The sequence below is a fragment of the Grampus griseus genome (genome assembly GCF_964374135.1).
Source record: "Grampus griseus genome assembly, chromosome: 3".
Lineage (NCBI taxonomy): Eukaryota > Metazoa > Chordata > Mammalia > Artiodactyla > Delphinidae > Grampus > Grampus griseus.
In genome coordinates, this window is record NC_139019.1 from 35,782,378 (window position 1) to 35,810,213 (window position 27,836).

At 36.1% G+C, this 27,836-nt stretch overlaps 1 protein-coding gene across 1 annotated transcript; it reads right to left on the reverse strand.

Moving 5' to 3' along the window:
- Positions 1-348: 348 nt before the first annotated feature.
- Positions 349-27,524, reverse strand: LOC309821310 (uncharacterized protein C5orf34 homolog; the record flags this gene model as incomplete). The annotated part of the gene is made up of 12 exons (XM_082652514.1): positions 27,315-27,524; positions 27,072-27,161; positions 24,102-24,745; positions 21,913-22,014; positions 18,307-18,430; positions 12,726-12,817; positions 11,481-11,550; positions 10,658-10,828; positions 10,143-10,237; positions 8,698-8,796; positions 5,633-5,673; positions 349-542 (listed from the first exon to the last, which is right to left on the reverse strand). Exons 1-12 carry the CDS (start codon positions 27,507-27,509, stop codon positions 349-351), a joined length of 1,917 nt encoding a protein of 638 aa, XP_082508640.1. The 5' UTR covers positions 27,510-27,524.
- Positions 27,525-27,836: the final 312 nt, after the last annotated feature.

Below are 27,836 nucleotides of genomic sequence, written 5' to 3' on the forward strand. Positions count from 1 at the left end.
TAAATAGCAAATGATCAATGTACACAATTCTGCATAAGTAAAATGAAAGAAACTTGATTAATAGTGAATGCTCCACAAGACAAAACAGCAACAACTACAGTTTTATAAAATTTTTTCTCAAATCTGAGATAAGAAATTGTTCAAATTTTTAAAATAGTTCTTTATTAATAAAATATATATTTTAAAATTTACAAGTTAGGTAAAATACCTCCAAAGTTAAATGTCATTTCTCATAAAATCATTGTACAGAAGTCATATATATAATTTCTTGGCTTTCTAGTAATTTTCTACCAGTCACTTGAAATAACATCCTCAAGGTTTAATAATATATTGTAATAATTCCATATTTCACCTTTTAGAGTTTGATAGAAGACAGTCAATATCCTGAAGGATTTCAGAGGTTTTTTTCAATGCCACTGATACACTCTTTTCATTAACTTCTTTTAGCAAGTCTTCTGAAGATTGTGGTTTACAATGATCCAAAGACTGTTCATTTTTCTTGTTAGAAATCTGGCTTAGGACACCACTGTTCTCCAATAATACTAAGTTGCTTAGTTAAGGAGCTTTTCCCCCATATTTTTCATTATAATTGTTTTTAATTCAGAAAGCCTAGCCTTCATATTAAAATATTATTTCTCCATTGGGAGGAAGATCTCTTGGATTCACAGTAGAGTTGGGACTTCAGAATTTATCAAGTCTATCCCTTATAGATGAAGAAACTAGTTAAGACTATAAGAGGGGGAAAGGAAAAGAGAGTATGTATGTCTGTATTTGGATGGAAGTTTGGTGACAGGGAGGAAATAAAAGAATTAAAACCTCAGTAACATTTCTTTAAATGAAGAAGTGATATGGGAATAAAAGGGAACCAAAGTAGGGGTGAGAGGAATACAAACAATCTGTGTAGGGTATTTTTAACTTAAAACATCTAGAGTGAAAAGAATCTGTCCTCTGTTGCAGAGCTACTTTATTATTTGAATAGGATTATGGAAAAATAACAGGATAAAAGAAATTTAGATGATTGGGATAGGAATGTACAGAACAAAAGGTTTAATAAGAAAAAGAAGTAAGAGTCCAGTCCAAGCTGGTGATGTAGGAGGTTCCTGAACTCACCTCCTCCCACAAATGTGACACTGAATCTACAGCTACACATGGAGAAATTCTCGCTGTCAGAAATCCAGGAACTACCCGAGTGACTCCTATACACTGAGTGAATAAGAATATATCCACAATTAAATGGGTAAGAAAGGTTGAGACACACTTTCACTATAAACCCCACCCTTAGCACAATAGGGGGGAACTCACAATTCCCAGCTTCTCCCTGAAGAGTAAACAGTTTGCCCCAAGATCTAATGCTCCAACTTTTAAGACTCCTAAGTGTGGGACAGGCCCCTAAAACTCCTAGTTCTGAGCAGACAGAAACACCCATCTCCCAGTCTTTCCCTCAAAGAGGGCTATTTGCATACTTTAGAAGCTGCTGCCTGAGGTATGCCTATTTGCATGTTTTAAAAGCTTCTAATTTAGCACGTGCCTAGGGGCTGAATGTGATCCTCCCTGGAGACTCAGGAGGCTGGCAGATGATATCTCCACATTCTTTCTCTGGCCTACTCAAGGTTGCTGCTATCTCCCTGGAAGGAGCTTATACACAAAAGAAAATGTCAGTGAAACAAAGAGCTGGGTTTTTTTTTTCAAAGATAAAATAGACAAACCTTTAGCTAGACTTATCAACAAAAAAGAAAACTCAAATAAAATTAGAAATGAAAGAAGAGAAATCACAACCAATACCACACAATACAAAGGATCATGAGAGACTACTATGAACAATTATAGGCCAAGATATTGGACAACCTAAAAGAAATGGATAGATTCCTAGAAACATACTGAATCCAGGCTGATTACTAGTAAGGAAATTGAATCAGTAATCAAATACCTCCCAACACAAATGGTTTCACTGGTGAATTCTACTAAATATTTAAACAAGAATTAATACCAATCCTTCTCAAACTCTTCCAAAAAATGGAAGAGGAGAGATACCTCAAAACTAATTTTACGAGGCCACGGTTACCCTGACAACCAGAACCAGATAAAGACACTACAAGAAAAGAAAATTACAGGCCAGTATCTCTGATGAACATAGATGCAAAAGTCCTCAACAAAACATTAGCAAACCAAATTCAACAATATATTAAAATAGTCATACACCATGATCAAGTGGGATTTATTCTAGGGATACAAGGATGGTTAAACATATGAAAATTAATGTGGTATACCACATTAACAAAATAAAGGATAGAAATCATATGTCAATAGATGCAGAAAAACACTCAACAAACTGGGTATAGAGGGAACATACCTGAACATAATAAAGGCTATATATGATTAGCCTACAACTAATATCATATTCAACAGTGAAAAGCTGAAAGCTTTTCTTCTAAGATAAGAAGACAGTAATGCTCACTCTCAACCCCTTTTATTCAGTATAGTACTGGAAGTCCCAGCCAGAGCAATTAGACAAAAAAAAAAAGAAGAAATAAAAGGCATACAAATCAGAAGGGAAGAAGTAAAGCTGTCTCTATTTGCAGATGATATGATATTATATATAGACTCTGCTAAAGTCTCCACCAAAAACCTGGTAGAACTAATAAATTTAGTAAAGTTGCAGGATACAAAATCAATATAAAAATTAAGCTGCATTTCTATACATTAATAATGAATTACCTGGGCTTCCCTGGTGGCGCAGTGGTTAAGAATCTGCCTGCCAATGCAGGGTACATGGGTTTGAGCCCTGGTTCGGGAAGATCTCACATGCCGTGGAGCAACTAAGCCCGTGTACCACAACTACTGAGCCTGAGCTCTAGAGCCCATGAAACACAACTACTGAGTGCACGTGCCACAACTACTGAAGCCTGCGTGCCTAGAGCCCATGCTCTGCAACAAGAGAAGCCACTGCAGTGAGAAGCCCGCACACCACAACAAAGAGCAGCCCCCACTTGACGCAACTAGAGAAAGCCTGCGCACAGCAACGAAGACCCAATACAGCCAAAAATAAATAAATAAATAAAATAAATTTATAAAAATAAATAATGAATTATCAGACAAAGAAAGTAGGAAAACAATTCCATTTATAATTACATCAAAAAGAATAAAATACCTAGGAATAAATTTAAGCAACAAGGTGAAAGATCTGTACATTGAAAACTATAAGACATTAGATGAAACAGAATAAGACACAAATAAATGGAAAGATATTCTGTACTCATGAATTGGAAGAATTAATATTGTTAAAATGTCCATACTACGCAAAGCAATCTACAGATTCAATACAATATTCAATGTACTGAACAATACAAAATTCTAATGGCATTTTTCACAGAAATAGAACAAACCGTACTGAAATTTGTATGGAACCAAAAAATACCTCAAACAGCCAAAGCAAACTTGAGAAAGAAGAACAACTCTGGAAGTTTTCTGATTTCAAACTATGGTAATCAAAACAGTATGACATTGGCAAAAACCAGAAATATAGATCAATGGAACAGAATAAGAAGTCCAGAAATAAAGTCACGTATGTCTGTAATGGTCAATTAATTTACAACAAACAGTCAAAAATATACAATGGAGAAAGGATAGACTCTTCAATAAACGATGTTGGGAAAACTGGACCTCTACCTTACACCATACACAAAAATCAACTCAAAATGGATTAAAGACTTGAATGTAATAAGACCTGAGACCAAAAAACCCCTAGAAGAAAACATAGGGTGTAATAAACTCCTTGACATCAGTCTTGGCAATGACTTTTTGACACCAGAAGCAAAGAAAACAAAAGCAAAAATAAACAAGCGGTACTTGTCAAACTAAAAAGCTTTTGCACAGCAAAGGACACCTTCAACAAAATGAAAAGGCAACCTATGGAATGGAAGAAAATATTGCAAATTATATTTCTGATAAGAGGTTAATATCCAAGATATTCAAACAACTCATACAACTCAATAGCAAAAAAAAAAAAAAAAAAAAAAAAAAAAAAAACAATTAAAAAATGAGCAGAGGAACTGAATAGGTACTTTTCCAAAGACATACGGATGGCCAACAGGTACATGAAAAGGTGCTCAACATCACTAATCATCATGGGAAATGCAAATCAAAACCAATGAGCTATCACCTCACACCTGTTAGAATGGCTATCATCAAAAAGATAAGACATAACAAGTGTTGGTAAGGATATGGAGAAAAGAGAACCCTTGTGTACCTTGGTAGAAATATAAATTAGTACAGCCACTGTGGAAAACAGTATGGAAGTTTCCTCAAAAATTTACAAATAGAACTACCATATGATCCAGCAATCTTACTTCTGGGTATATATCCAAAAGAAATGAAAACAGTCGGGGCTTCCCTGGTGAAGCAGTGGTTGCGAGTCCACCTGCCGATGCAGGGGACACGGGTTCATGCCCCGGTCCGGGAAGATCCCACATGCTGCGGAGCAGCTGGGCCCATGAGCCATGGCCGCTAAGCCTGCGCATCTGGAGCCTGTGCTCCGCAACGGGAGAGGCCACAACAGTGAGAGGCCCACGTACCACAAAAAAACCAAAAACAAAAACAAAAAAAAAGAAATGAAAACAGTCTATTGAAGAGATAGCTGTACTCTTTTGTTCACTGCAGCATTTTTCACAATAGCCAAGATATGGAGACAACCTAAGTGTCCACTGTTGGATGAATGGATAAAGAAGATGTGGTACATATATATACACACAATGGAATACTACTCAGCCATGAGAAAGAAGGAAATTCTGACATTTGCAACAACACGGATGGACCTTGACAGCATTTTGCTAAGTGAACTAAGCTAGACAGAGAAAGACAAATACATGGTGTCACTCATATGTGGAATTTTTTAAAAAGTCAAACTCATGGAAACAGAATGTAGACTGGTAGTTGCCAGGGGCTGGGGGTGGGGAAAGAGGGAGAGGTTGGTAAAAGCATATGAACTTTCAGCTATAAGATGAATAAGGTCTGAGGATCTAATGTATAACATGGTGACTGTAGCTGATAACACTGTGTTGTATGACTGAGGTTTGTTGGGAGGGTGGAAATCAGATGTTCTCACCACCATCTACCCCGGGAGGGTTGGTGAGGTAGAGGAGAGGAGGAAGATAGATATGTGAAGTGATATATGTGTTAATTAACAAGATAGGGTGATCCTTTTACAATGTGTATGTGTGTCAGGTCACTGTGATATACTATTTAAGTATCTTATAATTTTTTCAATTATACCTCAATAAAGCTGAAATTTTTTACAAATAATAGTATATAAAAATCCTACAAATTTAAAAAAAGAAAGAAGTCAGAGATAGTTCTCAGTTATAATTTAGAATATAATTATATAAGTGTGAAAGTCTCCATAGGACATCTTAACCCCAGTTCACTGTCCTTTGCTGAGTTAAACCCAATGAAAAGTACAAATGCTAACATGATGTACCTCCTATAGACAAGATACATCTTAAATTACAATCTTAAATATTATTCAATAAAGCTCTGTAATATATAAGTATGAATTAATATAAAGTAGAGTCATGAATTAAGCCTACAATGGAAAGAGAGAAATTATGCAGGACAATACATTCTGTTTAAAGGATACAGTTAAACTTCTGTATCTTTTCAAGTTCAGAAGCCACAGACCTGTGCAAAAAAAACCTCATGCTAGTTGTCTGATTCTTTTATATCCACAATATTTCAAATGAGCATACTTAATTTTTTTTCATAAAGGTTAGAATTTTTGACATAAGAACCTAGAGGTTAAGAATTCTCTTTATATTGGCTTTATTTAGCAACAAATCACCTTGATTCAACTGATGCTTACTGAGTGCCTTTCATGAGTAAGGCAAGTGAATAAAAGTCCTCCACCTCCAGGACTTCTGAATTAAGTATTGAGGTTTGAAGGTAATGAGCCTTCCTGCTACAACTCAGTACTGACATGGCATATCTTCTACTTTCCTCCTCAAGGTTTACTAAAACTTTAAAAACCTACTAAAATCTCATCACTTCTATGAAAGAAATACTCTCTCCTTTGAATTCCTACAGCAGTATGTTAATTAATCATAAACTTCTTTGTAATGCTTTCTCTTGAACTGTTTAATTTTCTGATCTTCATACCTAGATAGTTTCTTTGGAGGAGAAGGGATCTTACACATATAGTTAAGACCTCATTTATACGGAACTCTTAGGGAATGGACGGTCTCCAGGGCCAACTTTTTATACGACTGAATTAGGTGTCAAAACATAATGACTACTTTCTATTAAATTTCTTCTGGAATAGACTACCATTTCATTGTTTTCTTAAGCACAGTATACTAAACATTCTCTTCTTGACTTGAAGGGTTAATATATGAACATCAGCCCTTACCATGTTCCACAGAAACAGATATTGGGGCAACTGGTGTGGGATAGAAGGCTAAATGTACACAAATCCAGCAGAACCTCTTACGTGTGTGTTCTTTGTGTTTTCCCTCATCACTAGATGAAATATGAGCAGTGGCACACAACTAGAAAATAGTGTAACTGGACTAGCTTTGCAAAATTAATGAGGACATTCATGCTAAAACATCTCTTTATTCAAGTCACTAGAAAAGTCTTTTCACAGCTCACAATAGGGTATACGACTTGTCTGCTTTACTGGCAGACAATGGACCATACACAATGGACCACATGCACCTCATCAGCCTGCACTCTTTCCTTGTACTCCAGCCTATGAACGGAGAATAAAAGAGACCTTTCATCATTTTAAGCATCCGTAGTAAAAACCTGGATGTGACTTACTCCAAAACCCGCCGACTCTTCATCATTGCAAAACACACTCCCCCTGCCTTTTTTAAACATGAGACACATTTTCTGGGTACACCCAGAACCGTACAAACTACCTTTAATGCTGTCACTCATATGATAAACCAACGTCTTATAAAATATCTCCTGTACTATTTTTTGACAAGCATTCCTATTAAAAAGTTGAACGAGTAAGCTAATAATATAGGGTGAGTTGGAAATAAAATATTGAAATACAATTTAGGTAGCTGTATATTATGTTTACAGCTGAAATACAATTTAGGTAACTGTTTATTATGCGATCTCTTCTCTCCCTTCAACCTATCCACTTTGACAAGAAAACAAGAATCATCTGATTCTGTGGAGATGTCTTAGGCTTTGGGAGGGGAATGGAGCTGTTCAAGTGCTGTATCTCCCCTCCCCACTCCTCAATTCCTGTCTCCCCTCTGCTCCGCGTTGCTTCCACCCATAGCTGCTTTCACCAATCTGTACTTCTCTTACCCCCTCACTTCTCAGTTTGTCTTGACAGTTATCCTCTTCTAAGCTTTCACATAAAAAGCCTAGCATTTTACAAACTTTGCCAGCTGAGCAATGATGAAGTAACCAATTTTATAGCCATGTACAATTTCCCTTTCTTCCCAACTATGTTTTTTGCTAGCTATTAAGGCAACTTTTCTGCTCCTAAACTGTAGCTGAAGAGCGGGACCTGGAAAGCTGAATCCTTAAGATATCTGGATATTCAAATAACATCTACTGATTTGATTGTACCTCTTTCTCTAAGTAACTTAGGAAAAGGTGATAAGAATCAAGCTTATTGTATATATATTTTTTCACCATGCACCATGCACTAAGACACCTTACAGCTTACTTTATTCTTTTTATTTATTTATTTGGCTGTGCCAGGTCTTAGTTGCGGCACGCAGGATCTTTAGCTGCAGCATGTGGGCTCTTAGTTACGGCATGTGGGATCTAGTTCCCTGACCAGGGATCCAATCTGGGCCCCCTGCATTGAGAGTTCGGAGTCTTAACAGCTGGACCACCAGGTAAGTCCTCTTACAACTTACTTTAATTTAAAGCTTCCTAAATTGTTCCTGATATCCTTCTTTTCCAATATAATCAGATTATACTCTTGCAGTGACACTAACCTTCCTAAGGCTCTTTCTTCCTGTCATTTTTCCATATAGGAACTTGTAATTCTATGAAGTCTGAACTCCTCTATTGATTACAAGGTCTATTCCTATCCATCAGAGTCACACTACACCCAAGCAGGTAAGTGTCTGCTCCATAAAAACTAACTTCTTACTATCTCCACAAGCCAAAATACCCTTTTTTACCTCTGCCCTTGCTTCCTCCCTAAAATGTCTTAATTTCCCTAAATATTCCTTCGGAGCCCAGTTCTAGTCCCCTACACACTGAAAGGCACACAGGAGGGACTGAAATCTTGCTTTATTTGTTGATTTATCAATTAATTTGGGGGAGGCAATTAATATAATAGAAATTATTTAAAAATCAACTTTTCCTGAAAGCTTGTTACGTTAGTCAACATTTTATTTCCTTTAATATTACTAAGATAAAAAAAATATATATCCTCTAAATTTTTCCATAAAGTTTTCAGGATGAATTTATTACACTAAAAGAGTCACCCATTTTGATATGAAGTTTTCAAATCTTCAGATGAAATATACTATGATGAAAGGTAATAAGTGAGATATCCAATTAAAGATATTTTCAAGATTTAAGCTATCGAAACATCATAGGAGTTAAATATATTTAACTAAGAGAAAGTTTTTTTGGGAAAAAGAGTCAGTTTACCTTTTAACATTTTAATTTTTGAGGATTACTTGGCTCTTCTACACAGATTAAGTTTAAAATAAATACAAATACCAGTTTTCTTCCGGAACAGAAGATGAAGGATGTGTAGGCATTTCTTTCTGACTAGTCTGGGTCAGTCTTCTGCACCATGATATTACTGTTGTCACATATCTAGATTGAATACATTAAGACAGATATTTGAAAAACGAACTTGTAGAATATTTATAAAAGCATTTAAAAATTGGAAAAATCATTAAGATGGTTTGGGAAAAAAGAATAAAGAAAAAATTCTAAAGTAGGGCAATTTTTAAATCGTTTTCATTGGAAAAAGAAAAAGCAAGTTTTTCTCATTCATCAGGAATAAGATGATTTACTCACATATATGATTAATAAAGATGAGATTTAAGAATCAGAACACAGGTTAACACTTGGATTTCATTCAAAGTTCTAATACCTAAATTCTCCTTTTAGTTTTTCAAAGTAAAATGAATTTCATTAAATTTTATCATGAAAATGTCTTTACACACAAGACTAAGTGAGCATTTGCTTTCTAAAATTTAAACCAGAACACACCTGTTAATGCACACACACACACATCCAGAATTACATATAACTCATCAAACACACAAAACAAGTATCAAGTTCAATAAAACGAATGATTTGGAGTGACTGGCTGAAATAAATAGTTAATGTTTGCTAAACAGACACTATCTTTTGAGGCAAATTATTCAAACTAGCAATGAATGTTGGAGCATTTAAACCAAAATGCAATAACTCCCAACAGAAAAATAAATTCAAGAGGTAAAAAAAGCAATTGTTTTGTGAACATCCTCAAGTAAAATCACTAACATGTCAAGAACATCACAAAGAGAATGATTATTATAACAAATTACATAAGCCAAAAGAGAAAAAGTATATTCATAAAAAGCTGATTTCAAGAATCTTCTCCATTTTAAGAATAATCGTTAGCTAGTTTGTTTTATTTCACTTTACAGAAATAATACATAAGTTTAGTTATTTGTGGCTGTAAGCCTTAGTTTAAATTGGTTAGGGGATTAATTAGTTAACTGGTTAACACAGCTGACCACAGTCCAACCTCCACAGCAAGCCAGTTATATCTATAACACATTTCTTTTGAAAAATCACTAGAATACAAATGGAAATGATTAAAGCTGACCTGATCTATTTAGTTATGCTAGAGACCAATATAACTGTAAACCCTGAAACCTGCTGAGGAATTCCCTGGAGGTCCAGTGGTTAAGACTCTGCGCTTCCACTACAGGGGGCGTGAGTTCGATCACCAGTCGGGGAACTAAGATCCCACAAGCCACACGGTATGGCCAAAAAAACAAAAACAAAAACAATGCAGCTACTGAAACCCGCTGAAATGACTTTATGCATTTTCCACATGGAAAAACTAAAAATATATACAACATTTAAATAATGTTTTTATGCTTCCTCTCTAAAAGGAAGTTGTTTACTAACATGAAATTATTTTTTTAATTGCTTTCCAGTACCTTTCATATGGTCCAGGGTGTTGAATCTGAATTAACTGATTTTGTCCATCAGGAAAAGTTAACTTACACCAACATAAATTGAGACCTCGATTTACCTTAAGAAGCAAGGAGGAAAGGAAAGTTTTAGTATTCTAGAACTGAAAAACAAAACCTTCTTTTTAATTAATTTTCAGTTAAAAAAAAAAAAGAAGTAGATGAATCATTAAAACTTTATTTTGACTGACTTAAAAGTTTTGTTTTACATGGGATATGGGTATTATTTAACCACCACCCTTATATAGATAATTATCAAAAGAACAAAAATACTAGTCCCTCTCTCTATAATGAGTTACATTTATAAAAATGACGATTTGTCACACCTTTCTGATTTCTGCTAGGAAATCCAATGAGATCAGTAAAGCCTCTTGACAGATTTTATACTTCAAAAAATAGAGATACTGTGGTACTTCATTTTCTATTTCCACAGATTAAAAATAAATAAATAAAAAATAGATTTCAGTCTGAAGTATAATTACCTGTCTCTTTTCAATAAGAGAGCTGAAATTCCAATTCAGGGTTAGAGTAATGCCATCTAAAAAGACAGCATGTACTTTGTCATCAGAGTATGCAAGAAATCTTCCCACGTTGGGTATGAACGATTCTCTCAAAAGCAAAGGCAGTATATTGCTATCATTTATCCCAGGTACCTAAAACCAGAAAATAAAAATAGCAGGAAAGACAGTTATCCACTAATAAGATTGAAATGATTAATGAACACGGAGGCAACTTCAGATTCTCATTCAGAAGTTGAATATTGTAGAACCCTTATGGATGTTTTGACTTTTCCAGAAGTGGCTACCCAAAAGAGTCTATTGTAAGCAGATTAATACCTTTGGAAAGTCACCATTCTGCTGAACTTTACATAGAAAATAGACAAAGATTAGGAACTACAGCAACATATAGGTTTATAATCAAAGCAGTATAGATACAGAAATCAAGGTCTGAGAATCACTTCCTCCAAGTCAGCATTAAAAAAAATTTACTTTTACAGTTATGGAAATAGAATGAATACTGTAATATGTTTCAAAATAACTATGTTTTCACATACTTCAAATCCAATCAATTCCCCTGTGCTCCCCCTCTAAGAAAAAAGAAACAACAAACTATATACAGTAAAAGTATAACATAAAAGCCCAGTTTTGCAGTGTTTATCTATTAAATGGATTTTTTAAATAAACCAGTATTAATATTACAAAGACTTTCTCACATGACTTAGATGAAAGTAATTTGAACTTATATGTATGTATACAAATAATAAAGCAATTAAAAATATCTTGCTTTTAAAATAATTTAAGATACCATTTTCCAGCAGCATATATGATAGTTATGGCTTAAAGAAAGCTTCATCTTGGCACAATGCTGAAGAATTCTGTGAACAAGAAAAATACTACTTAAACATTTGCAAATAATGTCATTTTCCAATTCTAGCAACCCATTCTCACTGCTATACAACATTTTAGGCAAGTAACTCGTTTCCACAAAAATACGTTTGGACCTCTTTCTTCCTTAAGCCCCTAGAAGGGAACTACTACTGTTGCTTCCCTTTGTGCTAATCTTACATAATTAAGGTTATTTCTCTAATTTTTAGCAATGAAATGACTCCAAATGGAGAGGATTTTCAGAATTTGCTCCTTTTTAAGAAGTGACAGATTCACAGCACCTGAAAGGTTTAGCATAGTCTAAGAGTGGTGGGGATGTGAATCAACTGTCCCTAGAAAATCAAATGACCAGTTCTGCTCCTTCAAATCTACTTTAGAAGTTGCTTAAACATAAGTTTATAAAACAAATAATTTAATTCAACAATCCACTTTCATTCCTCTCAGTGCCACAGACTGATTAATGAATTAAAAAACATATGAACCAAAGAACCAAACTACAGTTCACCTTCTGTTCATTCTCAGAAATCGTTATTACTCCTAGGATAATAAAGAAGTATGAAAATTCAAATGTATCATCAAATCTTCAACTTGATTCCAAGGAACAATAATGATGCCACACTTACCTAGAGAAAAGGCACTTATTTTCTTCCAGCAGTTGCTTGCCATATGTGGATGTTTCTCCATATTTAACTTCAAATTTCAAAGCCAGAAGTACTTTTTTTTTTAAATAATTGGGATTTTGTTGTTGCTGTTGTTTTAATCTTTATTTATTTATTTGGCTGTGCCGGGTCTTGGTTGTGGCACAAGGGATTTTTGTTGTGGTATGTGGGATCTTTAGCTGCGGCATGCAGGATCTTTTAGTTGTGGCATGCAAACTCTTAGTTGCAACACGTGGGATCCAGTTCCCTGACCAGGGATCGAACCCGGGCCCCCCTGCATTGGGAGTGTGGTAGCCACTGGACCACCAGGGAAATGCCAAGAAGTACTCTTATAATGACATTGTGATCACTTTATTTTATAAATGATGAGACCAGAAAAGTTGACAGATTTTACTAAAGACATTTCCACTGTACCCACCAATTCTTAATCTCATCCAAACCACTAGAAAATGTATCAAGTTTCTCAGACACATAACACTTGATTCAGTTGAACGTGAAGCACTTACCTGGTTGCCTGTTTAATTAGAGAACAAACAGAAAATGGACTTCCTGGTCTCTCTGGAGGAAGGTTATTTACTGAATAAGTTTTCTCTTCTCTCTGAAAATTAGTTTAAAATTTTAAAAAAGATTCAATAATAAATTTTGGCCATTATTACTTAGCTACTTTTTTTCCTTAAAATATGTATTTATACAGTGAAAAGGCAAGCAGTTATTTTAAGTTAATCAACAGCCCATAAAAGGTAACTTTAAAAGGTATTTTATGATGCTTTTCCATTTTCCCTTTTTTTTTTAAAGTCTAGAATTCCTCCTATCAAAAGTTATCCTACTCAAAAATTACATTCTAATAGCCTATAACTTACTGCTCAATTTAAATCTTGGCTGTACTCAAATTAACAAACTAATTTCCCTGTGCATTAACAGGAAACCTACCATAAGCCCCTTTTTCCCTTTAGACAGAAAAAAAAAAAAAGAAGGCGGCGGCTAAATAGGCTTAAAAAACTGTTTTAATTACTATTTTAATTGAATGGCTATATCGTTTTGTTGTATTTTATTAATGGAAGAACAATTGCTAGTTTGTGTAAGACAATATTATTATTTACAAGCTCAACTTCTTGAATTAGAAAAAAATGTTGTTTTGTTATTCCCTCTGAATTTCCTCTTTCTGAGACTCTTTCATGCTAGCGTTTACCAGGACTCTGTCTCCAGCCTTCTCTTCTGATTTCCTGTTTCTTCTTGGGTAATCCCAGGAGGGTCCAAAACTGTGTGCATAATAAATATCACAACAGCAACAACTAACATTTATTAAACAGATGATACTATTTGCTAGGTGCTATGCTATGTAGTTTACAAAGGATTATCTCATTTACTCCTCAAAATAATCCTGAGAGATATGAAATATTAATGTCTATTTTTTAGATAAGGAAACTGAGGCTTGAGGGCTAAGTAGTAGTAGAGGTCTGAATTGAACCACAAGAGAGTGTTGCCCATACTCTACCATCAGTGAGAGAAAATAAGCTTCAAAGTCGGAGCTGGATTCAAATCACAGGTGTGCCTTTTACTACTATAATGATGGGCAGGTTATACAAACTTGTGTTAAGTCTCAGTGCCTACAACCTATGAAATGGGGATACTACCTACCATCCACATTGTCCCGAGGATTAATAAAATAATACATATATAAAGCAACTGGGACAGAATTTAGTCTATAGTATGGTACTCAAAAAATAATCTCTCCTCTTTTATCCTGGACTGTAGACTTGAATATCTAAATCTCTACCGGATATTACAAAGACATTTCAACTTCAACATATCAAAATGAAATTACCTTCCCTTCAAAATCTGCATTTTTTTCCCTCCCTCCTACTTCATATTTACCTCTGGTATGTCAATCATTACATGTTATTCCCTCTTCCTAGAACTCAGCTCCCTCCCTCCATCACCTCCCTTTGTCTGACTAACTCCTCTACTTTTCCTTCAGCATCAGGGAAGCCATTAAGGAGGTCCCATACGCTAGGTGAAACCCCCTAGTTATGTCTACAAGCACAGAAAACCTCTATTCCTGCTTCTTGGTTTCCATTACAATTGCAATTTAATGTTTTATACTTAATGTTGGTCTTCTCTGCTAGAATGGAGCTTCGTGAAGGTAGGGGCTGAATCTGTTTTGCTGACCTCTGTATCCTCAGCATTTATTAGCACAGTGGGCTAAGTCACATGGTAGGCACTCAAAATATCACACCTTAATTATTTATGTCCTTCTCTATCGGATACTGAGTCCCTCGAAGGTTCTTGTCTTTTTCCACTGCCTAATTTCATCAATTCTAAAATGCTTATTTTTCACAATTTAACCTCTCTGAAATAAAGATGCATCTTACAATTAAGAGTTTCTTTCAATTACTATCAGGCAGATGGGACTGAACTATAATAGAATTTAAATCTTTTATGGAAATCTCTTGGTAAGTTCAAAAAATGCCATCATCAATACACTTTCGGTTTAAAAATTTTTTTGGTTTAATCCAGTGCCTGGTACCACCACTCATTGATTAATTCAATAACTTGGCATCATTTTCAACTCCTTCCCCATCCCCAATATCCCGTTCAGTCATTAGTTCTGTCTCCTTAATATTTCTTGGGTCCATTCTTATCTTTCCATTCTCATTACCACTGCCTGGCCCTAATACTTCCTTCTCTGCACTACTATACATGTCTTCTAACTGGTTCTACAGCTTGAAGTACCACTGCTTCCCCATCTCAGTTCATCTTCCTCTGAAAAGACCTAACAAAAATATGATGTCACTTCCCTACTTAAATCCTTCAGTGGCTCTCCAAAAGCAATAGGGTTTCTCATGCTCCATTAGTGAACTGGCTCAACTTGGTCTAATCTCTTCTGTGGACATTTCCCCCACCATTCTACCTCTGTTTTAGTCTACTACAGCCTACCACAGCATTTTCATTTCCTTCAACATTCCATACTGGCCCCAGACTCTTGCCTCCAGTTAGATGACATTTATCTACTGTTCTGTGCACTAGCAAAATAGTGTGTTGAACAAGACAAGGCTTACCTCTAGGTGGGTTAGTTAGTAAACAAACACTGATCAATATGAAAATGTCACAAAGTACTAAATGCCAAGAAGAAAAAAAGAGGAGGGTACCTTGATAGGGAGTGTCATAGGTAGCTTCTTTAAGCTGGATAGTCAGGAAAAGCTTCCTTGAGGAGGTGGCATTGAAATAGAAATTCTAATGACAAAAGGCCAGCCATGCAAAGAGTTGAGCAAGAACAGTGTTCCCTTAGCTATATGCTCCTCTAACATCCATCCCTCTTTTGTATAACTCCTCCTGCCATGTCTTCCTCCAGAAGGCTTTCCTGGAGCCTCCCAAACAGGGTCAGGTACCCTTCCTTATGTGGACCCAAAGCACCAAGCGTTTATCTCTATGGAAGCACTGTCAGTTCCTGTCAATCTTTCCTCTTTAAATTTTTAATTATACAAGCAATGATACATTACTACATTTTGGGGGGGGGGGAAGAGTTCAAAAATATAAGATTTCAGCCCCTCCCGACTCTTCCTCCCTCACAAAATCCCAGATTCCTCCCCAAAAGTAACCACTTCAGTTTAGTTTTTATCTGCCCAGATCTTTCCCTGTGCATTTACACGTGTATTATATACAGTAATATAATTGGGTTTGGGGTTTGTTTTTTGTTCTTTACACAGAAGATATCATTGTACATCTTCTCATGCAACTTTTTTTTCACTCAACAGCATTTTGGAGATCTTTCAGTATCTGTCTTTCTATGCGTCTACATCTTCCTCATTCTTTTAAACTGCTTCCAACATTCCCATGACCTGATCACCACAGCTTATTTCACCATTTTCTACTGATGAACATTTAGATTACTTCCAGTTTTTCACTACTACAAACAAGACCACAGTCCACATCCTTGGCCATGCTTCTTTGTATATATGTGCTCATAGTTTTCTAGGATAGATACCTTAGAAGCAGAATTTCTAGTCAATTTTACTTGGTATTATCAAGTTGGCCTTCATGAAGGCTGAATCAATTTACACTCCAATCAACACTATGAAAGCACCCCTTTCCCCCATACCCTTGCTGGCAGTAGATATTATCAACCTTTTGACACTTTGATGAGTGAAAAATATTATATCATTGTTATTTTAATCTGCATTTCTTTGATGCAAGTAGTAAAGTTGAACGTGTTTTCAAATACTATGGGTTACATGGCATAATCATTCTTATCCTTTGCTCATTTTTCTGTTAGGTTTTTTTCTGGTCTTTTTATTAATGATTTATAGTGTACAATATTTTCTTCCAGGTCTTTGTCTTTTTTACTTTATCTAATTTAACAGACGTTAAATATTTAAAATTTAACATACATTTAAAAATTTCAAGCTGATCAAACTTTCCTTTAAGCCTTCTGGTTTTGTGTATTGTACTTAAGAAGGCCTTCCCTATCACAATACTATAAACACTGTCCTTCTATTTTCTTTTAATAAATATGAAGTTTGGTTTCTTACATTTAGCCCTTTAATCCACCTGGAATTTATTTTGGAATATGGGCTAAAGTAAGGAGCAAACAATTGTACTCCCCAAAGAAAGCAAACTGTTTCTAAATCTTTTCACTCAAGTGGACAGAGGAGAATGAATGTGTTGCTCACTGGGGTCTGAGTGTGTGAGGCCCAAAGCAGCCCCACCACAAGGCACAACTAACTTGTCTGGAAGTTTTGTTTTCTCTCCAAAGCACATGTGATACGTTTGCTTCAGTATAAAAATTATCACCCCCTCCCCATGACACCTTTGAGTAAAACTGAAGCTCCAGGAAGATGTTCTGTATTTGCCTTGTAGTTGTTTGAACTCTCGATACATAGCAGTCAGTAGTGTGGATGTATATGCATACCCATTCTATTTGCCTGTTTACTGAATCATCTCATGTACTACACATGTGCGTGCGCGCGCGCGCACACACACACACACACACACACTACTGGTCATGCTTTCATCTCATTTGCCTGTTTGCCTGACTGACTGACTACTAGACTGTGAACTCTTGACTGCAAGAACGCTTCATCTTTACCCGGTGCTTAACAGAGTGCCTGCCTATGAATGTTCAATTAATATTTATTGAATAAATACTTTCCTACAAATAGACTTCAGCAGGGAATCTGCTCTAATATATGCTAAAATATTTATGAATAAAATGATACTTGGGATTTACTTAAAAATAAATAGGAAGTGGAGGGGGCAGTGGGAAGTATAGATGGAACAAGCTGGGTAATGGGTACATGAAGGTCTGTTACGCCAGTCTTTCTGCTTTTGCATATGTTTGAAATTTTCCCTAGTTAAAAAAAAATCTGCTCTAGTTTTAAGTCTTCTTCCTAGCAACCGTGATAATCTTATCACTCAAATACTCTGTAATAGAGAAAGAAAACGTATTATGTTCCATCCTGCGAAGCAAAGCTGTGTGATACTATAGTAATCCCTATAAAAGGGTGGATTTCAAATGTCAGACTGGGAACAAGCAAATTTAGACTATTAACAAAATTTCCACATGATTACATTTTGGTCTGATATATTAAATAGATCATGTTATGTTTCACTGTTTTCAACAACAGAACGATCCTGTTCAATGTTCTAATTGTATATGAAGATTTAGGAGTTAAGAGGTGTTTTATATATGCAAGCACTTGTATGTGGAGAGAAAAGAATGTGCTTTTTAATATGCAAATATTAATTCAAAGAAGTATACTGATTCCAAATAATATTGCTGGTTTTAGTGTTTCCTATTGATAAATTCTATGACAGAAGAAATTTAATTTCTGATTTAAAAACAAACTGCTTAGGCAAATGGATGACAGAATACTGGATGAGAATACAGCAAAAATAAGGCAGTTAGTAATTACTGTGCCAATGCTGGCAGTAAGATTATATTAATTCTTTAGACTAAGAAGTAGTAGCAAGAAATTTTATAGAAGATCAAATTTCCCATATATATATATATATATATATATTCAGAATTATTTATAAACAGCCATGTACCAAAAATCTTCTTGAGCTGAGACCTCATTGTCAACTTACCTCTTCTGATCCTTCTTGAATGGAATAATATATAAAATAGTTTCCCAAATAAGCTCCTTCTGATTTGAAAACAGATCCATCTCCAGGATAAACCTCTATTGAGTTCATATTTTTGTGGGTAAGTCTAAGGAAAAGAAATAATCATTAAAAAAATATTTTTCTCATTGAAATTAACATATAGATGATGGCAATCATATTAAAAAAAAAAGGTAGTATGAGGGGTTTTTTTGCCTATCTAAAAAAAACGGATAATTTCATACTCTGCACATCAACCAGCTAAATTAATTTTTTTGAAAAAAATAAACAGAACACCCAGAATTGGTTAATGTATCTATTTCAACTAAGCTCAACTTCTAGAAGTCAGGCATCTTGTCTTATCATCCTGGTATCCCACTGCCACTCACAGTGGCTGGTACATTATAGTCATCAAAGCAATGCCCACTGCATAGGAGTTAAATATGACAACTCCAGAGCCTAAAAATAATATTATTCTGTAAAAATGAAACTAGTAGAATCAATACCTGATGGATGAGGTTAGCCATGTGTAAAAGGAGCCACCCCTAAGAGAAGGTGACTGTACCTGGAGCAGCCAGGTACAGTCAAGGTATTGGGTATATAATTTATAAAAACTTAAGCCAAGTCAATTTTATCGAAACATATATGAAGAACATATTGTCAGAAGGGGGTGGGTTTAGGTCTCATTTGTTTATTTTTGTTTTTATTTCCATTACTCTAGGAGACAGATCCAAAAAGATATCACTGCAACTTATCTTTTGAACACTCTTTGGAGTGTTCTGCCTATATTTTCCTCTAGGAGTTTTATGGTTTCCAGTCTTACATTTAAGTCTTTAATCCACTTTGAGTTTATTTTTGTATATAGTGTTAGAGAATGTTCTAATTTCATTCTTTTACATGTAGCTGTCCAGTTTTCCCAGCACCACTTATTGAAGAGACTGTCTTTTCTCCATTATATACTCTTGCCTCCTTTGTCATAGATTAATTGACCAGAGGTGCATGGATTTATTTCTGCGCTTTCTATCCTATTCCATTGATCTATATGTCTGTTTTTGTGCCAGTACCATACTACTTTGATTACTGTAGCTTTGTAGTATAGTCTGAAGTCAGGGAGCCTGATTCTTCCAGCTCCATTTTTCTTTCTCAAGATTACTTTGGCTATTTGGGGTCTTTTGTGTCTCCATACAAATTTTAAGATTTTTTTGTTCAAGTTCTGTGAAAAATGCCATTGGTAATTTGATAGGGATTGCAATGAATCTGTAGATTGCCTTGGGTAGTATAGTCATTCTAACAATGTCGATGTTTCCAATCCAAGAACACGGTATATCTTTCCATCTGTTTGTGTCGTCTTCAATTTCTTTCATCAGTGTCTTACAGTTTTCGGAGTACAGGTCTTTTGTCTCCTTAGGTAGGTTTATTCCTAGGTATTTTATTCTTTTTGATGTGATGGTAAATGGAATTGTTTCTTTAATTTCTCTAAGTTTCTCTAAACCTAATTAAACTTAAATGCTTTTGCACAGCAAAGGAAACATAAACAAAACGAAAAGTCAACCTATGGACTGGGAGAATATATCTGCAAATGATGCTACTGACCGGGGATTAATTTCCAAAATATATAAACAGCTCACACAGCTCAATATCAAAAAAACAAACAACCCAATTAAAAAATGGGCAGAAGATCTAAATAGACATTTCTCCAAAGAAGACATACAGATGGCCAACAGGCACATGAAAAACTGCTCAACATTGCTAATTATTAGAGAAATACAAATCAAAACTACAATGAGGGTGCTTCCCTGGTGGCGCAGTGGTTGAGAGTCCGCCTGCCGATGCAGGGGACACGGGTTTGTGCCCTGGTCCAGGAAGATCCCACATGCCGCAGAGCGGCTGGGCCCGTGAGCCATGGCCGCTGAGCCTGCGCGTCCGGAGCCTGTGCTCCGCAACGGGAGGGGCCACAACAGTGAGAGGCCCGCGTACCGCAAAACAAACAAACAAACAAAAACCCTACAATGCGGTATCGCCTCACACCAGTCAGAATGGCCATCATCAAAAAGATCACAAATAACAAATGTTGGTGAGGATGTGGAGAAAAGGGAACCCTCCTACACTGTTGGTGGGAATGTAAATTGGTGTAGCCACTATGGAGAATAGTATGGAGGTTCCTTAAAAAACTAAAAATAGAGTTACCATATGATCCAGCAGTCCCACTCCTGGGTACATATCCAGAAAAGACGAAATCTCTAATTCGAAAAGATACATGCACCCCAATGTTCACAGCAGCACTATTTACAATAGCCAAGACACAGTAGCAACCTAAATGTCCGTTGACAGATGAATGGATAAAGAAGATGTGGTATAATATACAATGGAATACCACTTGGCCTTAAAAAAGAATGAAATAATGCCATTTGTAGCAACATGGATGGACCCAGAGATTATCATACTAAGTGAAGTAAGCCAGACAGAGAAAGACAAGTATCATATGATATCACGTACATGTGGAATCTTAAAAAACAAAACAAAACAAATGAATTTATTTGTAAAACGGAAATAGACCCACAGACATAGAAAAGAAACTTGTGGTTACCAAAGGCGAAAGGGCAGGAGGGATAAACTGGGAGTTTGGGATTAACATATACACACTACTATATAAAAAATAGATAACAAACAGGGACCTACTATATAGCACAGAGAATTATACTCAATATTTTGTAATAATCTCTAAGGGAAAAGAACCTGAAAAAGAATATATGTATATACATACACATACATATATATATACACACACATACATATATATGTATAACTGAATCACTTTGCTGTACACCTGAAACTAACACAACATTGTAAATCAACTATACTTCAATAAAAATTTTTTAAAATAAAAGTAACAAATAAAAACAAACAAAAAAAAAAGAGAAAGGGGTGGTTTTCATGCAGGAAAAGGAGACCCCAAAGAACAAAAATTTCACAGATCTCTTCTAGCATTATTTACAGAAGTGAAACTCTGAATCTAGCCAACACTAGTATTCCAGTCACTAGCAAGGTATACTTTGTGGTAGAATAGGGATAATTCAATAGAATAGTGCAGACACAGAGGAGACATTCAGTGAATATCTGTGGCATGAATGGTGGCTGAAATCTCTTCTAGGCTAGCTAACTTCTCCTCTAATTCCATGCTCAACAGGCATCCTTCTGACATGACTAATTCAGATGACTAGATCCCCTATTGCTTGGAAGGGGTATCCTAAATAACTGGCAAAATATTTCATTCACAAGCAAAACTAATTCCTCATTGGCTTTGGAGTTGTCACAAAAATCTTGTGAATATGGTTAATGTGAATTAGTCACAAGACATCTATGTGGACTAATAAAATTATTAATTAAATTTTATTCAGTTTTAATTAAATTTAAATTTAATTTAATTTAAATTTTATTAGTACACATAGAGATCTGTAAAACTCAGGGCCAAACACAGGAGAATGGTGGCCCCAGGCAAAACTGTACTCACGGGGGAGTCTATCCACAAGGGTAGTCCTATACCCTCTGTGACATTGCTAAATAGCTCCAAATGCAACACAAGTGCCTTACCTATAGGTAATACCCTTGTACCAAACCACTTTCACTAGTTCAGGATAGGAATATTCTTCTTCAACAAACTGTCTCTGTGAAAGTGAATCACAAAACTCCCACCTGTGAAGGACAAAATACAAGCTATTAATTCTGGTTGCCTAACATAATTACCTTTAGAAGTGAACAGAACAGTGCTACTGTAGTAAGATTTATTTCTTGCTTAAGTCATTAGATCAAAGAAAAGTAAAAATTAATATGAAAGTGCATTAATGAAATTTAAAACTACAGTTGACCCTTGAACAACATGGGGGTTGGGGGCACTAACCCCAGTGCAGTAGAAAACTGAGTACTGTTATCTCTGCCTCAAAAGCAAAGGAGTTTATAAATGACTCACCCAAGGGCAGGAAGCTGAAACAGTTTGGATAAAATCAGCACTCAAACCCTAGTTCTGTTGATTCCCCAAATTGTGATCTCTAATCGAACACCAACTTTCCCCCCATACTTAGTTCATTTAAAGATCTGAAAAATAAAAATACAGCACTATATTTATTGAAAAAACCTGTGTATAAGTGGACCCACACAGTTCAAATCCATGTTGTCCAAGAGTCAATTGTAATCTTATTTTTCCATGTATTTTTCTTAGTATTTTTAATAATCTCATTATTGAATCTCAGCATAAATACATAAATTAAGTTTCACTAACCTTTAAAATTTAGGATTCAAACAATAAATATTTACTGAAATATCTATGGTGATCCAGGCACTGTGCAATACACACTATGGATATGACACCCAAGAAAGCAGACATGGTCCCTGCCCTCAATGGAGATTCTATCTAGCAGGGACATAAAGTAGTAGATACTGAACATAAAGAAAAGAGAATTACTGTATGCTATGGGATTGTATAGAGCCTAATCCAATCTAGGGACTTCAGAATAATGACCCTAAGGAAGAAAGGCTTATTTATGCTAAGACCTGAAAATGAGCATAAGTTAGCGAGCTGAGAGAGATAAAAGGAGTGTTCCTGGCATGGACAGAGTAGGTGCCGTCGTAAAAGAAAGCTTGGGCAAGAATTCTATGGACCGCAAGAAGTCCAGTTTAGCAAGAGTAGAGAAAGCAAGGGCAAGAGTGGTGAGGATTACAGACCCACGAAAAGACCATATAACAGAAGGCCTGTTAAGCCATGCCTAAGGATAATGGATTTCAATCAAGGCCAGTGGCAAGTTATTGAAAAACTGTTAATTTAGAAGCATAAATCTCTTTTGATGTGTACTTATAATACTGGAATTCCCAATTCTAACTACATAATCATGACAAGGTTAAAAATCATTCCCATTTTTTGTTTCCAATAACAAATATGTACTCAGAAGACTACCTGGGATCATATCCCAATTCTACAAGCACTAGGTGGGAGACCGTGCTTGAGTTGTTCAACATTTCTGTGTCTCAAGTTCCTCTACAAAATGGGGTTGATAATAGTACCTACCTCATAGGGTTACTATGAGGAAAAAATAGGTAAAGTATAACCATGCCTGGCACAAAGTAAGTGCTCTGTGTTAGCTATTATCATTATTACTACACTACTTATGCAGAGTTCATGTTACAAATCTATAACCATTAGGCTATTCATTTCTTAGTGAAGGTAAAAGGTCTGTACCTAGCCAGCCAGAAGCCTCTCCATGTTTATCCCTGTTGAAGATGGACACATTTACAGTCACTTAACCAAAGACAAGGGTGTCCTCTGAGGCTATGTATGAAAGAAAGAACCCATGATCACACACGTCAGGTCCATGCTCCAGCAACAGAACTAACAGGTTCCACTGAGCAGCAGCGGATGTTTCCCAGGGCTTGCTCCCACAGAGCTCTGTGCCGTCACTTACCACACTTTAATAATCTTTCCAGTGATAGTGACCCTTACTAGACTCTAAGCTCCTAGAAAGCAGGGACTCTTCATCTCTACAGTCTCCATGCTTAACAAAGTACCCAGTGTAGTCAGCCTTCCACCAACATCCAATGCATGGATGTGAAGTAAGAAATATAAGCAACACATTAGCCGGGGACATTATTTACTATCCGTTACAAGCAAAGTTTTAGATCAACTGAACTTTCCTTATGAATGGTATCAGATGATTCCGAAAGAAAAATGATCCTTAGGTAGGTCTGGTTCTGACAAAAGCATTAGGACAAATAAGTCATTCTTCCATTACCTGTGCAGGTGTGGGACAGGACAGCTTAGTAACAGGGCCCTGGGAAGAACAGAAACTTCTTTTCCTCTTTCCTCAGAAACGTCAGAAGTTAAAATTCTCTTCTGGGTGATATCTGCATCAGTTCCAGACATATTGCTGATTTTATTATGAAAACGAAGTGCTAAAGACAAAGGATATTCCCATTCCTCCGGACAGGAGGCCACTGACCAGCACTGCTTTACCCACGTGTATACACACGTGTCTTTTGTCCCAGGTGAAGACAGTGCCTCCCTCCCTTCAGTTCCATTTACACAACTCTTCTCTAAAGGTTCTTTGGATTTCGTGATCTGATAATAAAGTTCATTTTCTTTATTCTTCAGTCTCTGTCCTGAAAAACTTCCATATGTACAGATTTTGCCAGCTTTTTCAACTAGTTTGTCCTTTTTGGCTTTATTATTTTTTTCTGACAGTACTATAGATGAGTCTGGCTTCTGGCTTACTTTACACAAAAAATGTACTGTAAATTCATGCTGAGATTTGGGCAGGCAAAGGTATGCGTGACCGTCTAAAGATGATATCTTCACGGTGCCACTCTGCATACATATCATGCCACCATCAGTATCAAGATCGGGCCATCTTACTTCTGAGATGTCAGTGAAGATACGCTGAGTTGAGGGGAGAAAAAGGGATGGTATTTTCTGTTAACAGTCCAATTTTTCCATACATTTGATACTTACATATTACTTAAGAAAGCTCTTAAAGTTTTGTGTTCTACTACCTAGAAAGAATGAAAAATGTCAGCCTATATATGGTTTTCCAGAGAGCACTTGATATTGTTAAGATTATTTCTTAGAAAAGTAGACATAAAACACACACACACACACACACTCTCTGACAAAAAGGACAGAAAAGAAGAAAAAGAAAAATCATCTTGGTTATATTTAATGTTAAACGTATTTTGATTTAAAGTGTACACTGCATCAGAGATAAATAGATTTGCAGCCTCTCTCCAAAAGTCTACTCTGAAAAAGAATATAAATGAGGGAAGACCAGCACTACTGTATGAAAAGCAATCACAACCTAAATGGTATGGAACCAGCATAACAATCACTGACAGAACAATTTAGAGAACACAGAAACAGACTCAACCATATCTCAAAATGTTACATACGATAACATAAGTTTTTCAAAACAAGGGGGGAAAGGGAGAATTACATATTTAATAAATGGTACTGAAATGATTGAACAGCATTTGGGAAATGCTACCTCAAAGGATTATCACATGGACTAAACAGGATAACATGTATAAGGTACTCGTCCTACATAGCACCAGGTACAGCACACACTAAATTCCGGGTGCCTTAAAGGGTAACATTTAAAAAAATCGAATTACTCAAAGGTAAACTGATCTGGACCAACAGCAAACAGATTCATAACAGGTAACAGTGCCTGTTGCATCTTTTCACATAAGATAAAAATGGCAAGTGTCACATAACAGTCTTTTAATCAGTTAAGCTTTTGCCAATTTACACATTTCACCTTCCATTTATATAAAACCTTAGATTTACGAAAACTACTGTCAAGAAAGCCTGGTAAATTTACAGTGCTATCTATGTGTACAGATGTTAGTGTGCTAAAATTAAGGGAAGTATTCATACCATTTGCAGCAACATGGATACAACTAGAGATTACTGTACTAAGTGAAGTAAGTCAGAAAGGGAAAGACAAATACCATATGATATCACATATATGTGGAATCTAAAGTGTGGCACAGGGCTTCCCAGGTGGCGCAGTGGTTAAGAATCCACCTGCCAACGCAGGGAACACCGGTTCGAGCCCTGGTCTGGAAAGATCCCACATGCCGCGGAGCAACTAAGCCCATGCGCCACAACTACTGAGCTTGTGCTCTAGAGCCCGTAAACCACAACTACTGAGCCCACGTGCCACAACTACTGAAGCCCATGCGCCTAGAGCCCGTGCTCTGCAACAAGAGAAGCCACTGCAATGAGAAGCCTGCGCACCGCAACAAAGAATAGCCCCCACTCGCCACAACTAGAGAATGTCCGCGCTCAGCAACAAAGACCCAATGCAGCCAAAAATAAAATAAATTAAAAAAAAAAAAAAGAAAAAAAGAGTCATGTACCCCAAGGTTCATGGCAGCACTATTTACAATAGCCAGGACATGGAAGCAACCTAAGTGTCCATCGACAGATGAATGGATAAAGAAGATGTGGTACATATATACAATGGAATATTACTCAGCCATAAAAAGAAACGAAATTGAGTTATTTGTAGTGGGGTGGATGGACCTAGAGTCGGTCATACAGAGTGAAGTCAGAAAGAGAAAAACAAATACCCTATGCTAACACATATATATGGAATATATATGGAATCTAACACATATATATGCTAACACATATAAATGGTTCTGAAGAACCTAGGGCAGGACAGGAATAAAGATGCAGACATAGAGAATGGACTTGAGGACGCAGGGAGGGGGAAGGGTAAGCTGGGACTAAGTGAAAGAGTGGCATGGACATATATACACTACCAAATGTAAAATAGATAGCTAGTGGGGAGCAGCTGCCTAGCACAGGGAGATCAGCTCAGTGCTTTGTGACCACCTAGAGGGGTAGGATAGGGAGGGTGGTAGGGAGACGCAAGAGGGAGGGGATATGGGGATATATGTATATGTATAGCTGATTCACTTTGTTATACAGCAGAAACTAACACAACATTGTAAAGCAATTATGCTCTAATAAAGATGTTAAAGGAAAAAAAAAGGCAGAGAGAGAAACTATATAACTTCTGTGTCTCAATGTACAAAATATCAAAACACCCTAGTCTGTGGAAATATATAGGCCTATGTGTTCTATAGCAACATGTCTATGCTCAAAGTGTCATGAAGAAAAAGACTAAATATTAAACTACCTGTTTGTAATTACTTGTCCTCAAATATTTGTTTTAAAAATGAAGTTTAAAAAATATTACCATTTTCCTTTCAGAAGGTATGATGCTTTCAGATAAAAAAGGGCAAGTAGCAAAGGAGTTACGGAAATCTAGGGCTCGCTGTAGCTGCTCCTACAAAAAGAAATACAAAGTAATTTAAAAAAAATGATTTGAAAATCAATTTAGAATGACAGTAATCCGGAATACTAACTACTTTCCATATTCTGGCCACCTCAACAATATTTTAGTATTAAAAAGAGTAGTTTTTGTGTCATCTTTACTTACTCGGTACGTGCTAATAACAAAGTGTGTCCTTTGGCGAATTCTTTCTGGTTGTTGTAAAGGATGTGCTGAAATAGGAGGTGCTTTTTCAAATAAAAATTCAGAGCCACAGGGAGAAAGCTGCAATCTGGAACCATCAACATATTGTACCTCCACTGAGTCATCTTCATAAAGTACTATTTGCACTTCAGCCGCCATTATTGTGACTATGGCTAAAATGTCCTTCCAAGGCAAAGGCTGAGGAAATAAGAAATACAGTAGCACCAAATAGTTCTCGTCATGTACAAAAGTTCTATCAAAATAAGTGAACATAAGCAAAACACAAAATTGCCATTGCATTTACTTTTGTTGAATGAAAAGTGATTATCTTGCTATACACGCTTATGTGATCTGAATGCCTTCATTAACCCCAAGGGCTCTACTTCAATGTGGAAGATAACTGAGAGGGAGATGGCCCACCAAGTTATAAATGCCCTTATCATTTTAGTAGCTTTAGTAGCATCTGAAGTTTAACTTCTGAAAATT